Source organism: Helianthus annuus, chromosome 10 (genome assembly GCF_002127325.2).
Source record: "Helianthus annuus cultivar XRQ/B chromosome 10, HanXRQr2.0-SUNRISE, whole genome shotgun sequence".
NCBI classification, from domain to species: Eukaryota; Viridiplantae; Streptophyta; class Magnoliopsida; order Asterales; family Asteraceae; genus Helianthus; species Helianthus annuus.
This window is the reverse complement of record NC_035442.2, coordinates 181,004,248-181,019,211: the sequence shown is the minus strand read 5'-3', so window position 1 is coordinate 181,019,211 and position 14,964 is coordinate 181,004,248. Positions and strand designations below refer to the sequence as shown.

General features: G+C 38.3%; 3 protein-coding genes and 1 long non-coding RNA gene across 4 annotated transcripts; 2 read left to right on the top strand and 2 right to left on the bottom strand.

Moving 5' to 3' along the window:
* Nucleotides 1-636: 636 nt before the first annotated feature.
* LOC110883624 lies at nt 637-3,249 on the bottom strand. The gene is made up of 2 exons (XM_022131344.1): nt 1,425-3,249; nt 637-1,157 (listed from the first exon to the last, which is right to left on the bottom strand). Exons 1-2 carry the CDS (start codon nt 3,247-3,249, stop codon nt 637-639), a joined length of 2,346 nt encoding a protein of 781 aa, XP_021987036.1.
* Nucleotides 3,250-4,084: 835 nt separating this feature from the next.
* On the bottom strand, nt 4,085-4,921 carry LOC110883741. Its single transcript, XR_002560604.2, has 2 exons — nt 4,789-4,921; nt 4,085-4,297 (listed from the first exon to the last, which is right to left on the bottom strand). It is a non-coding gene; the product is annotated as an uncharacterized LOC110883741 (long non-coding RNA).
* Nucleotides 4,922-6,444: 1,523 nt separating this feature from the next.
* On the top strand, nt 6,445-7,274 carry LOC110887006. The gene has a single exon (XM_022134902.2). It carries the CDS (start codon nt 6,654-6,656, stop codon nt 7,128-7,130), a length of 477 nt encoding a protein of 158 aa, XP_021990594.1. The 5' UTR covers nt 6,445-6,653; the 3' UTR covers nt 7,131-7,274.
* A 3,968-nt stretch (nt 7,275-11,242) lies between these two features.
* On the top strand, nt 11,243-11,984 carry LOC110887005 (ethylene-responsive transcription factor ERF017). Its single transcript, XM_022134901.2, has one exon. It carries the CDS (start codon nt 11,288-11,290, stop codon nt 11,828-11,830), a length of 543 nt encoding a protein of 180 aa, XP_021990593.1. The 5' UTR covers nt 11,243-11,287; the 3' UTR covers nt 11,831-11,984.
* The last annotated feature ends 2,980 nt before the right edge of the window (nt 11,985-14,964 follow it).

Here is a 14,964-nt window from a genome sequence, read left to right as displayed (position 1 = left end):
TCCCGATACATCTTTGTAGCCCCAGGGTGGACCGAATATCGTGACTTATGTGCCTCGTCGAGTAGAGCAGCCTTGACTTCACAGAATCGGGGTATCCAAATTCGGCCGAATCGCGTCTTGAGTCCGGTCGAATTTTCTTCTAATTTATCGATTACACCTTTTAGTCTTTCCTTCTTTAAGTCTTCCGCTCCAAGCGACTTTATTTGAGATTCACGTATCATTTCAAGTAATCGTGGCGTAACAATCATCTTCATGGACTTTACACGAAGAGGAGACGAATATTCTCTTCGGCTTAACGCATCGGCTACCACGTTTGCTTTTCCCGGGTGATAAAGGATATCACAATCATAATCTTTGATAAGTTCCAGCCATCTCCGTTGCCTCATATTTAAATCCTTCTGCTCGAAAAGATACTTGAGGCTTTTATGATCTGAGTAAATAGTGCATCTCGTGCCGTACAAATAATGTCTCCAAATCTTTAAGGCGAACACTACCGCTGCCAATTCTAGATCGTGAGTCGGGTAGTTTACTTCATGCAGCTTCAATTGTCTTGAAGCATAAGCGATGACTCTTCCCCTTTGCATCAAGACGCAGCCTAATCCCTGGTGTGAAGCGTCTGAATAGACCACCAGGTCTTCAGTTCCATCCGGTAATGTTAGAACCGAAGGACGGGATAGTTTTTTCCTTTAACATTTGAAAAGCCTCCTCCTGATCTTTACCCCACACAAACTTCTCGTTCTTTCTTGTCAGTTTTGTTAAGGGTAAGGCTATCTTCGAAAAATCCTGTATGAACCTTCTATAGTACCCGGCAAGGCCCAGAAAACTTCTTATCTCTGTTGGGTTCTTCGGAGAAACCCACTTCATTACAGCATCAATCTTTGAAGGATCAACTAAAACACCTTCCGCATTGATCACGTGACCCAGGAATTGCACCTCTCTGAGCCAAAAGGCACATTTTGAAAATTTTGCGTAAAGTTTCTCCTTGCGGAGAATTTCGAGTACTTCACGCAAGTGCCTTGCATGTTCAGCTTTGCTTCGCGAATAGACTAAGATATCATCTATGAACACGATTACCGATTTGTCTAACATGGGTCGGCACACCCGGTTCATAAGATCCATAAACGCAGCCGGCGCGTTCGTCAATCCAAAAGACATGACTAAAAATTCATAGTGCCCGTAACGGGTTCTAAACGCAGTCTTTGGAATATCTTCTTCCCGTACTCTAACTTGATGGTACCCCGAACGCAGGTCTATCTTGGAGAACCAACTCGCCCCTTGTAATTGATCAAAAAGGTCGTCAATTCTAGGTAAAGGGTAGCGGTTCTTTATGGTCAGCTTGTTTAATTCCCTATAGTCGATGCACATACGCATCGACCCGTCTTTCTTTTTAACAAATAGAACAGGTGCTCCCCAAGGCGACACACTTGGGCGTATGAAGCCCTTATCTAGAAGATCTTGTAATTGTGTCATTAACTCCCGCATCTCGGTGGGAGCAAGTCTATAGGGAGCCTTCGCAACTGGCTTTGCACCCGGGTTTAATTCGATGCGAAATTCTATTTCTCTTTCGGGAGGGAGTCCCGACAATTCTTCCGGGAACACATCCGGAAATTCATTCACGACTTCAACGTCTTCAAGCTTCGGGAGAATTTGCTGAGCGTCTACCACATAAGCCAGGTATGCTCTATTTCCATTGCGTATGTATTTAAAGGCTTGGATAAGGTTACACAATTTGGTTTCTACGTTTCTTTCCCCTTGAATACTCAATTGCCTTCCACTTGAGGCTTGAATAGACATTATCTTATTTTCACAATTAATTTCTACCCGGTGTCGTGCCAACCAATCCATTCCCACTATCATTTTAAATTCCCCTAGGACCATAGGTATAAGATCAATTTCGAATTCCTCATCTTCCATTATGAATTTACATTTCCTACAAATCTCATGTAGCATATAGATCTTACTATCAGCTATTTCTACTTCTAGAGGCATTGGCATTCGTTCGATCTTAAAGGACGGATGTTGTATAATTTCATTCGAAATAAATGACATGGTAGCTCCAGTATCGAATAGAACATAAACCGGTATGGAGTTTAGTAAAAAGATACCTGAAATCACATTCGGGTGAGACTTGGCTTCTTCGGATGTAATTTGGAACACCCTCCCTTTCGCTCTAGAACCCTCTTGCTTCTTATCTTCTTTCTTTGACTCTTGCTGAAGTTTTGGGCATTCCGATTTAACATGCCCTTTTTCAAAACAATGAAAGCAAGTCTTCGGGTTGTTTGGACACTGATAAGACGAATGCCCTTCCTTACCACATTTATAACACCCTTTCTTGCCTAACAAGCATTCCCCCGTATGAAGCTTTCCACAAGTCTTGCATGGCGTGATACCACTCTTCGACTTATCTTTTCTTCCTTGCTCTTGATACTTCCCCTTTTTGGCCGGGGTCGAACTTCCACCTTTTTCATTTGGTCTCTTTTCTCCACGTTCTTCTTGCCTCTTGATTTCGATTTCTCTATCCCGCGCTAGATTGATTAGCTCATCAAGAGTCTCACACTTCGAGGGAGTGATGAACTCCCTAAATTCTGCCTTTAACACCCCATAAAAGCGATTAATCTTCATCCTTTCAGTTTGCACAAACTCTCCACAAAACTTCATCTTATCCAAGAAAATGTTCGATATCTCATTTATCGTTTCGTTTTTCTGTCGGAGGCGTAAGAAATCCTCTTGAATCTTATCAATGGCTGACTGAGGGCAGTGATATTTCATAAAAGGATCCTTAAACTCTTGCCAGGTCATTGTTTGGAGCCTTTCTTCGCCTATCTCTTTACTGTGTGCATCCCACCAATCTTTTGCCTGAAAAGTGAGTTGGCCGGTAGCGAACATCACCTTATCTTCGTTATCACAACGACTTCGAATAAACACCGCTTCTATATTTGAAATCCATCTTTGGCATGCAATCGGGTCAATTTTACCATCATACGTTGCGGGTTGGCATGCCATGAAGTCTTTATACGTGCACCTTCGTTCCTTGCTTTTGTTTCTAGATCCCTCTAATAGTTCTTTCAGTTCTTCAATCTTGCTAGTCATCATGGCATCCACAACTCCCAACACCCGACTTTCCACCTCTTGAGCTAATCGCGGAAGATGGGCTTGCATAACCCCTTCCGCCACTTCCGTAACCCTACTGTTAAACGCTTCTTGCCGAGTTGCGTCATCATCCTCATTGACATTTCTTGCATCAGCCATCTACACAATATCATGCTTCTCGTTTAATACAAATTCAAACTTTCCGTATATCATTACTCATTAATCATCATTCACTTAATCCATTTCATGTCATTTGCTTCATTTCTTTTGATTCTTACGAATCCATTCTCGTTGTAATCGCTAATTGTGATTACATACACTTGTTAAACCTTATATGGACACTACGTAGCCATGAAATAAGCTTTCGGACAAACCGGTAACACAAAGCATGAAAAACAAAACAATTTCAGCGTTTTGGCATTATGTAAGCCGTCGGCGACGGCTATGTGCCCGTCGGCGACGGGCTCGTATAATGGCCGTCGGACGGTTTTTCCCGTCGGCAGTTAGTTTAGGCGTCGGACAAGAGGATGCCGTCGGCGACGGGGGTTAACCCGTCGGCGACGGGCTTCCGTTTTGCAGAAACGCTGCAGTTCCATTTTTAAGCATTCTCATTCGATTCTTTCCATTCCGTTTAGGTTCTACAGCTCCTGAACTTATCATTTGACCTTCTCATAAATCTTTTTAATTATTTCCATCAAACTCATAAAAAGAACACACTTGCAACTTATTTATAACTTTAAAGTTACCTCTTGGGCGATCTTGGAGCGAGCACTCTTTCGAACGAGCCATCGGTTTGAGTTCAAGCACCGCGTTTAACGCTCGAATCCCTCAAACCTTGGCTCTGATACCAACTTGTAAGACCCGCTTATTTGTTTCTTATAAAACCACTTACGATGATAATTTTAAGACTTGAAATAACAAGTTAAATTCATATTTTTGACAAAAATCGGGCATGACCCATTCGTACGATGAGCATACCCTTGTTTCATACAACTTTCATACAAAATATACCATGACCCTTACGACTAGACGCAAAGAAAGTCCAAGAAAGCATAAATTTTGACCAACACATCTACTAACAAGTTTAGACAAACTTTCACAATTATTTGACCCAAAACATTTAAGCAACTAGCGGAAGCGCTTGATATGTTAAGTGGTGATCACGTGCTCGCTTCAACTCGCCATATAGTCTAAGATGAGGATTTACCTACATAAACAAGAAATTTTAAAGGTTAGTTATCACGCTCGCTAAATCATAATTCCTTCATTTTAGTTCTATCCGTATATGGACTTTTAACCATTTTACGCATTCGACTACCCAATTGCTTGGGTATAGCATAAACACTCTCAATGAGAGTTAAGCATACACGTTCAACCCGTTTGATTGGGTTATTTGCTTTCAACATAAGTTCTTCTTTCCATCCGTATAACGGATTAAGCTTCTAGCATTCGTTATAGCATTCAAAACCACCGTTCAAGACGAATGGTATCATATCATTACTCGACCTAGTTACTTGAACTAGTCGATTTGCTTATCATGGCTTAACCTTCATTAGCTTAGCCAAATCCGCAAGGGATTTGCTATTTATTTACTAATCAACGTATCCATTATAACAAGAAATAATCATTATAACACAATTTGCTCGACACAATTACTAACAAAAATCTAAGTAAAGTTTTGTACGTCACGAAACATACCTTTGTCTTGTGAGCTTTCCGACTTCTTAGAACCTGAGCCCTCTTCCTTTACGCCTATATTAACACATCCGTTCATTTGTTTAGTACCCGGAATTTCATTCCATTACATTCAATATTTCACATAGTTGTTCATTCAAGCATTTCATCGAACACCTAGTGTGCGTCACATTAATAAGGCATAATGTACAACATTTAAAGCATAATTCACTAATTCATCCTATGTGCCATCAATAATCACTCTAGTTCTAACAATTCCTTTAGCCTACATAAACTTAACTAGCATTCATGTATTGCAAACCAAATTTCATATCAAAACCACACATAATTATAATCTCCATAATCCTCCTACTCATAGCATAATTTCACAAGATGGGTTTTATAAGATTTCTTTCAATTAAACTAGAACCAAGCATGATTTCTGTTCTAGGGAGCAACCCTAACATCTAATTAACACAAATCATACCACGAAATTTTCATTGGGTTAAAACCCTTCTTTCTACAACTCACCAAAATCAGAAATTCGACTTACCGGTTTACTAGGGATGCTTATATGATCGAAACTTTATGACATGCAGTTAACTAACATTGATTTTTCCTTATCAATTGGTGAGTTTTTACAAGAACAAAGGGGTAAACCCTTGTTCTCTGCTTCCTGCTCGATCCCAAACACGCACAGGGTGTGTGTTTTGTGGTTTGAACATAATTAAACCCTCCTTAATTATAATTTACACATTACCCCTTCAAGACTTATTACATTTTTAATTTGTAAACCTCCCATGATTTAATTTAACCATTTTTCATTTATTCTAGTATTAAAAATAAATTTTGGGGTGTTACAATGTTATACTTAGAATTTTGTAAAACAACTAGTGTTTGCCCCGCCCGCGTTGCGGGGCACTAAGCCAATTTTTTTCTCTCTCATAACGTATATGTCTGTGTTTTTATTATTTGCACATACTACTCATAGCACGATCTCAAAAAAATTACATCGAGTTAACCATTATCATATTTTTGCTAAAAAAAGATGGAAAAACTAAATTTGAAACTGGGGGAAAATTATAATTTTTCCGGACAAATGAGCGTGTGTCAGACAGCCGCGTGACACGAATAAAAATTACACCGAGTCAACCAATTAAAACAAAACACTATCACAGTTTAAAAAAAAACTAAAACAATGAGATGACATGACTGTAATTTTATACTGGGGGCAAAATTGTAATTTAACCAGGAAAACAAACAAATACGATGGAGAAAATGTAAATTTAAGTTTAGGGCAAAATCGTAACTTCGCTGCGAGAAAAAAACTAATGGCAAAACTGTAAATTTAAACGGGGCAAAATCGTAATTTTCAACCAAGGGCGAAAATGGAGTTTTTAGCTTGGAGCAAAAGCATAAATTTATTTTTAAGTAGGGGTAAATATATAAATTTGAACTGATGGCAAAATCTTAATTTTAAAACGAGATAAAATCGTAAATTTGTTAGGCCAATAAAGGAGTGACAGACAGACGTTGACACCATATCCTTTGCCACCCATGTAAGCCAGTAATTTAAAAAAACAAAAAAAAAGGGAAAAAGGCCAACCGTCTTTTTCCACCATTCTCATCCAACAACTATTGCCCTAATAGTTTTTGTAGTAGGTGAGGGACATCAAACGAAGGGTGTAATATTAAAAAAAAAAAAAAAAAAGAAAAAGAAAAACATAAAATGGAACAATGGCATCGGGGAGGGATCTACCAATGGCATCTAAATATGGATTCCTGGCATCTCGATCTAATCCCACGGCTCTCCTCCTCTATTTGTTGATAAATATATACATATATATGTATATCCCACCAATCAAATACTATAACCACCATTCACCCACATGAGTATGAGTATGAGTATGGCTTTGGAGGCGCTTGCAATCAATTACCTAACTCATACTGTCTGGGCCTGGATAGCCTTTCTAACCGCAGCTCTTAGCTTCTGGAAGATCAAGCCTTCGCCTTCGCCTTTGCCACCTCCTGCTCATCCCATCTCAACGTCAACCTCGCCACCACCGCCACTCTCCGATGATGAGCCTGACCCTGATGATCAACAGGAGGTACCTTCTTCCTCAACCACAATATTTTGTTCGTTGGAGAATAGAAGAAGCGGCAAATTCAGGGTTTACTACGATGGTATAGCCGTAGCAGCTAGGACTAGGAGACCAATCAAGGGTTCCGTGCATAATCCTCAAAGACTAGTACTGGGTGATCATGGATGGGAAGCCTTATTAAAGTTGAAGACAGCCGAGATGGGGTGGTACCGCTACCAGGATTTGACGATGTTAGACGGTAGTGTTGTTCAGTTGTGGAACTAATTCATCTACTTATAGAGAGAGTATTATTAGTTAATATCTAGTTGTGTGTGTATGTTTCATGTCCCTTAAATTGTACATACATGAAATTGAAATAATAACAATAATAATAATATGGAAATGCTTAATTAAGCAATTAATTTTGTACATAGTATGTTATTAACCACCTACCCTGGATTAATAATGTATCTGACTGAGAATGGCAGGACATCACCATCCCGTCGTTGGACCGATCGATGGGTTTACCCACACCACACCACACCTCTACCTTTGGGTGGTGTCCCTGCCAGTGCCACCGCTCCCTCTCCGGTCCTAACATAACCTTTATGGAAGGATAGACTTTAATTTCTATCAAATATTAATACAACACACCGTTATCATTTTTTAAATTTTCATTACATGCACCATATATTTCTAAAACTTGTTTACAAAGTTGCGATAATTGAAAGAAGAATTCACAATACACATCTATACCCTCTTTTGCCCAACAAGAAATTGGTGCCGAATTAACAAGAAGAAGCTAATATTAAAGAATTGTGTAATTGAGATACGTATAGCAAGTAGCAACCTCTCCTTAGATTTGGTGGAACATATTTACACAAAGCGACTACTTGACAATCTAGATATTTAAGTTTTTATTGTTCTTTTTTAGTTTTACACTTATTTTTTGAAGGACCAATAACATGCCAAACTACATATGAATCTATGTACATATTCATCCATTGTCTTTTCTTATTAATTTCTTATGTAATGTTTTGATTTTTTTTAATTAATATTAATCTTATCTTTGTATTTTATTTTCGTTTAGCAAGTAACTCATATAAAATTAACAACATTGTTTGTATAAAAATGTTCAAAGATAGAAAGATGAATATAACATACTTTGAAAGATGGGGTGAAAGATGAAGGATGGTGTGAAAGATGAATATAACATACTTTGAAAGATGAGGTGAAGGATGAAGGATGGTGATGATGTGACATTGAAATATCACGATATGGTAATTAATAATGATCATCATCACCATTGAAATATCACGATATGGTAATTAATAATGATCTTATGATATAGTTTCCAGGATTAATACTAGAAATATATGAACAAACACATGTTGCTCGAGGTGACCCAAGCATATGTGTCAAGTAGTGGAGGTGAGAGTCATTGGAAGGTGTGTTTGGTGGTGGTGGTGGGGGGGGGGGGGGGTGGCGTGCTTTGTGAGAGGGTAAAGACCACTAGTGCTATCGCGTTGTAAGTTTGTTGTTGTGGTTTTCATTACCTTAGAGAAAACTGCATGTGTCAAATTCAAGAGCTACCTTTGGGGAATTAGCTAGCAGAAGTTATATTTAGGGATGGCAAAAAAGCCCAAGCCCGACGGGTATACCCGAAACATATGGGCCGGGTATACCCGAAGCCCGATGGGTATGGGCCGGGTATGGGCTTAAAAATGGAAAAAAATCGGGTACGGGTACGGGTATGGGATTTTAGCGATACCCGGCCCATTTACCCGAATAATACCCGAAATAAATATATTATAAATTTCCATACATATAACTATATTAGTATCCAGAAAATTATATTTTTTCTTTTCATCTTACCCTATTCTACTCATAAAGCAAGAACACAAAAAGTCAAGTAGCAACAACACCATTATCCTTGTATATGTGTTGTATATGTTTTGAGTTATTGTTTTCAAGTGTTGGAATTGAAGATGATAAACATGTCTTTTATTGATCCTTGTAATGCTACACAAAGTATGTGAGAACAGAGAACAATACACCCAGTGGAATAAGTCCATATGTATTTGGCACCTGCTTAGTGACCAAATAACTTATTTTTGAGCATGTATATTCGAAATGGAAGTATTTAATCGTTTTGATTAATTTGGTATATGTGGTATGAATATGATATGGAAGTATTTAATCATATTTTCATTTCTTATAGTTATTAAAATTGTAAACTATATAAAAATCAAAGTAAAAAAATTGCACATTTGTCCCAACGGGTATTTTTAAGAAATTAGCGGGTATACCCGATACCCGCGGGTATGCCCGATACCCGACGGGTAATTACCCGACAAATACCCGACGGGTAACGGGCCGGGTAACGGACAAAAAATTACAACCGGGTACGGGCCTGGGATTACCAATACCCGGCCCAAAACCGGCCCATTGCCATTCCTAGTTATATTTTTGTTAAAGAACGAGTTGACACCAGCCCACGTGTTGTGGCAGGATTATATAATAGTGGGCTACACTTGCGCTTTGCGATGGAGGTGGGACGATTTTTAATATAATTTAGAGTTAATTACGTTTTTAGTTCCCGTGGTTTGTTGAAAATAACTATTATAGTCCATTAGTTTAAAAATTACGAAAACAATACTTTTGTAACAATTGGACCCACCTTACTTAACACCATCTAACACATTCGTTAGTCAGCCCACATGCTTGTCACGTTCAGGGGCCTTTTCATCCATTCCGTTAAAAAACCCTTGTAATATAAAAATACCAACCCTTTTCGTTTTCATCCTAAAATTCACAAAACCCATTTCTTCAGTTCAGTTCTTGTTGTTGGCTTTGGAATCTTTGCCAAATCGGCCCTCCTCGGACATGAGGCACTCCCAGTTGGCATAGATGAAGGCCACACCCGTCTCAATAAGGAAACCTACTGCGCCATGGGTGTGGAGGCTACTGCGTAGAAGTCCCCGAGGGCATCTCTACTTAGGAGGATATCGTGCTTGGAAGTGGAGGGTAGAACTAGGAAGTCTACCATCTCCGTTCTTGAGTGTTACTCGTCACTGCGGGTGATTGGGAAGGAAATTTTACCAAGCGACAACATGACTTCGTTGAAGAAGCCTGATAGGGGGTGCATCAACATGCTCTAGATGAGCTTTGTCGTCTTCATCGAGTTGGTTGAAGCATTGCTCGCATATGATATCTGAGGTGCTTTCATCATTGAGAAAAACATATTGTGACATGCTGTGCCAATTAGGGTTGTGATAACTAATGGCCGATTGTAAGATGGACCACCCCGCACAACTGGAAAAATGACCAGTTGCTCCAGCCAGTTTGCGGATTACGGGTGTTGTATGTTGTTATTGTTGCGGGTGGTTTTCCCCACCTTCCCTAAATCATGTGTGTATTTAGGTCTTGGACCTTTTTTCTTTGAAGGTTCGTCATCCTGATGTGTGTCCAGGTTGCGGGTGCCCGTTTGGACATTCTTGAGGAGGTGGGTGAGTTTACGAGAACTGTGACGTAGCTTTTCGTAAAGGTATCAATATTATCGAAACCAGTACTGGGTTTGTTATATATGCTTTAACACTATTTAATTTTTATTTAATCTACTTTTTCTAATAATTTGTGTTTGTTAATTTTATTACGAAAACTAAATACAAAATTTTGTTTATTTTTTTCATCGACACTCTGGTATAAAATTGTATTAAAAATATAGTATTTTTAATATCCTAGGCTATACGAGTGCCAACACTGTCAGGAACATATGCGGTTCTTACCGAACAATATCGATGCGGTACCTTTATTTATTTTAAGGTTTTCATGCAATGTAAAACACGTGTTAGTATCATTTGGGTATATCACAACCTTTTTTAGGTTTTCTCTCTGATCAAGTGACCCACGTAGTGCGGGTTCATTTCACTAGTTATTTCTATATATGATGGTAGCAAATGTTTGTTGACTACGTTAGAATGAATTATTGCCAACCTCTAACGAGTGGACTCATCAGTTTGACAATTAAACGCAATGAAACAAGATGGTTATAGTTATAATTAACATACAAACTTGCTCATGCAGATTTCTTATTTGCAATTAAGGTTTAGAAGCAAGTGGCCGGATAGTTTTGGTTCATGCCCTTGGAGGCTTGGACTATTTATTTATTAAAAAATAAGTAGTTTTGTATATAAAATTATACCGTAATAAATAAATAAGTAGTTTCTTTTGTATATAAAAAAAGTTATAAAGCACATGGGAGTAAAGATATAAAGCACGTGAAGCACTCTTGTCTGACTCAGGCACCGCGTAAGCAAGCACCCATTTGTAGATAACATAGTCAACGCGGCATGTTGACCTCCCGTATGGTATGGTATATATATGAGCCGCCAATTCCAATCACCCCACAAACTAATCTAATCCAATACAATAATCCAAGAATGGTTAAAGCCTCTACTACTACTAGTGCTTCTACTTGTGGTGCAGCAAAGTACACAGGTGTTAGAAAAAGGAAATGGGGGAAATGGGTGTCGGAAATCAGGCTACCGAAGAGCCGAGAGAGGATCTGGTTAGGGTCGTACGACACCCCTGAAAAGGCCGCTAGAGCCTTTGACGCCGCCCTCTTCTGCCTCCGTGGCAACACCGCCAACTTCAACTTCCCTCACCAACCTCCTCACATCCCCGGAGGCAGATCGCTCCCTCCCTCCCAGATACAGGCTGCTGCTGCCAACTATGCCAACCACCCTCACCAAGATTCATCCTCCTCCTCCTCCTGCTGCCATTCGCCTGTCGTCTCAACGGATCAGGGTGACACTTGTACTTCCCCTGACTTCACTGGCTATATGAATTTACTTGATTTCGGGATATATCCGGGATTTGATGATTACTTCTTCACAACAACACCGCCTACCACCGAGGAGGAGGACCAAGACATTAGTGATGGAATCTACTCTCAAGACCCATCCTTCCTCTGGAACTTTTAGTTCCATCATTCTTCTTTCTTGTAGCTAGCTCCGGAAAAGTTTTAGTTGCCGGAGTTGCTAATAGTTTTATTTTCGGGCTGGAGATGGACCAGTTTTTGTTCATGGGACTAATCTCAAGTTTTGGCCTTAATTCACCATCATCTTTTATGCATTACAAATTTAAATATTTATATATCTTGTGATTAATTAATCATCTGACGTACGGTTAACATTGGTTTTCTCAAACAAATGATACATAACCTCCCTTTGAACGTAGAGAGACAAGAACCACTGATTATGATGTGTTGAATGTTTCGGTGTAAGCTATTTTGGTTCAGCTTCTTATTTATTCTTAATAAAAACTTTCTCAAGCATGCATATTAGCGAGCCTAGTAGCCCAGATAGTTGATGTACGTGCTAGTTAGTGAACGAAATGACTCTTGTTCGAGTCCTGTCACTAGTATACAATTGATCAAAAGATGCTATGAGTATTTTCAAAAGATGCTATGAGTATTTTCAAAAGATGCGGGTCTAGAACCGCATTTCATAGGCAATTTAACCGCATCATTTGATCATTTCTGTACTAGTGTGTTAGCAAGCAACCTTTTGTTGTTTATACTTTTAGCCACTTAGGAATGACCTAGTGTTGTTAGTGAATTAGATAAGATTTGAGATTCTAGGAGGAGGTTATTGTTTCAATCATTCTAAAAAAAAAAAAAAAAAACGGTAAACGTTGGTTTTTGTTTTTCCTGAACTAATTATTAGATAGAATAAATTTGCATAGTATAGGGTACCTAGATGTAACATCTTGTATAAGACCATGCGTAGTTGTTGGATTGAATAATGCCCCACCCTTGGGCGTTGTGCGTCATGTGGCAACCCAGTCAGCAATAGGACGTTTTTCTAAAATGGGTGTAGTGAGGATGTGGGGCATTGTGGTATAATAGAATTAAATAAAAGAAAAACCATAAAAAATTGTTATTGGACAAATAAAGCTTGGAAATTGGTGATTGGTCAAAGAATGCCCCATCAGGCGTTGTGTATTCCATGCCAAACACAAAAAAAAAAAAAAAAATCAAAACAAACGCCCATGGGGGTTGTTTCCGAGCGTGGTTGGGCATCAAAACGCCCAAATCTGAACGACTACACATGGCCTAATAAATAGCTCGTTTATATCAATGAAAAGATGACGATTGGAGCCATTCTATTAAGGTATCTGAGCATAATCCCTGATTATTTCGAAACCCTAGTCGGTGATGGCCCATAACTTAAATAAAAAACAACACAAAATAGAATGTGGTGGTAATCGAAAAGTTTGTAGAGAATGATTGTGGATTCATCAATAATTATGAATAATCTTGGTAGTTTGGTATTGTAACCGAAACACCTATATACACATGTCTTGACCGTTATCTAAACGGTTAAGTATGGCGGCGAACATTGACTCCAAAACATAGCTAATAACATGCAACGACGAACCCTATATCCGGCCAAACTTAAAATAATAATTTACATCATCATGAGTTCTAGATCTTAATATAATAAAACATATATAAATGATAATGATAAGTTTAGTTTATAATCTAATATCTTCCCCTAAACCAAACTTCATCTCTACTTGTTTTCGGTTGCGTACTGTTTGCTTCTTCCAGTGCCTTCACCCGTGTGAAGTCATATCTTCGTTTCTTGAATAATCTCTTTGTTGCATTCTAGTCTCCCTCCATGTATAAGGCATAGTCAGTTTTCGTTGGGTTCATTGTAACAACCGACTATTTTAATTTTCGTCCATACTAATTTAACACATGTTTAAATGATAAAATCGTTATTTGGATTGATTTGGTGTTAATAAATGTCCTTTGAAGATCTAGCAAGTCTAAATTTAATATATAGTTATGTTTGGTAAATCTTGTAAAAATACATATCGCGTAGCAATTAAAACTGCGAAACGAACGTTGGTGACTCTTTTGGTCGAAAATCTGATCAAGGATAATGTAACCAATTCTGTAAAGTGAGGTACAGTGCTTAGGTGATTAACGATGATGAAATGAATGTAAGACGAGTAATATAATCGAACACAAAGATTTATACGAGGAAAGACCCTTGATCACTAGTAGATCAACGGCACAAAAACCTCGGGTAGTGAAAACTATCACTACCAACTATATTGCACAATCAAAAGAGATTACAACTTCGGATGTTGATTAAGTGTGTTACAACTGATTGCTAAGAGTGTTTGTGAGTTTTCTGGTTCGTAGTGTGTGTATGCGAAATGTGTATTGTGTCTATTAACACTTGATCAACCCATTTTGAATAACAATAACAACAAAATCCGAAAATCATGCAAGAGCACATTCACTCTCCACGACCGTTGTGGAAATAGCACGTGCAACATCTAAAACAAAGTATCCCCAGATTCCAGCTAAGACTTAGTCCACTTCGTTGATATCCTACACATGAATATTAGAAAATATCGAGAACAATTGTTAGAAACTATAAGTAATAATAAAGATCCTTGATCCTCTGAGTCCCTGCACTACCCGCTAAGGATAACTGATCCAGGCAACACCTCAGAATATTGGATCCATAATAACAAAAATCTAGCCCCTAACTTTGACGATCCTATTAACGTTAAAATCCTAAATTCTTTCCAGCATGCTTAAAATAGCATTATATATGTGTGTGTGTGTGTGTGTATGTGTGTGGGTGGGATAGATTATGAGAAAACTAGTTTAAATGACAAAACAAAAAATTACCTAAAAAACACACCAATTTTTTATAAAAAAATGTTGTGTGTGTGTGTGTGTGGGATTTGTTGTAACACCCCGAAAATATTAATGTTATATTTTAAACTAAATACCAGTAGTAAGTTAAGATAAAAGACTAGGAAAGATAACCTAGTTAGTAAGAATCTTAACATAATATGACAAAGTATAATTAAATGCCCTTTTTCTATAGCTCATGTATAATTGAGGGACCAAACTTGTCAAATCTGGAACTTCAATTATTACTAGTAAAATAACACACCAAACACACACCTAAGTGTGTGTTTGATCGACCAGAACGCAGGCAACAAGGGTATTTCCCCTCAAACCCTAACATTCACAAAATTCATTAATTGAAGGTTCGAATCAAGTCCAAATCGAAATCTGAACAAA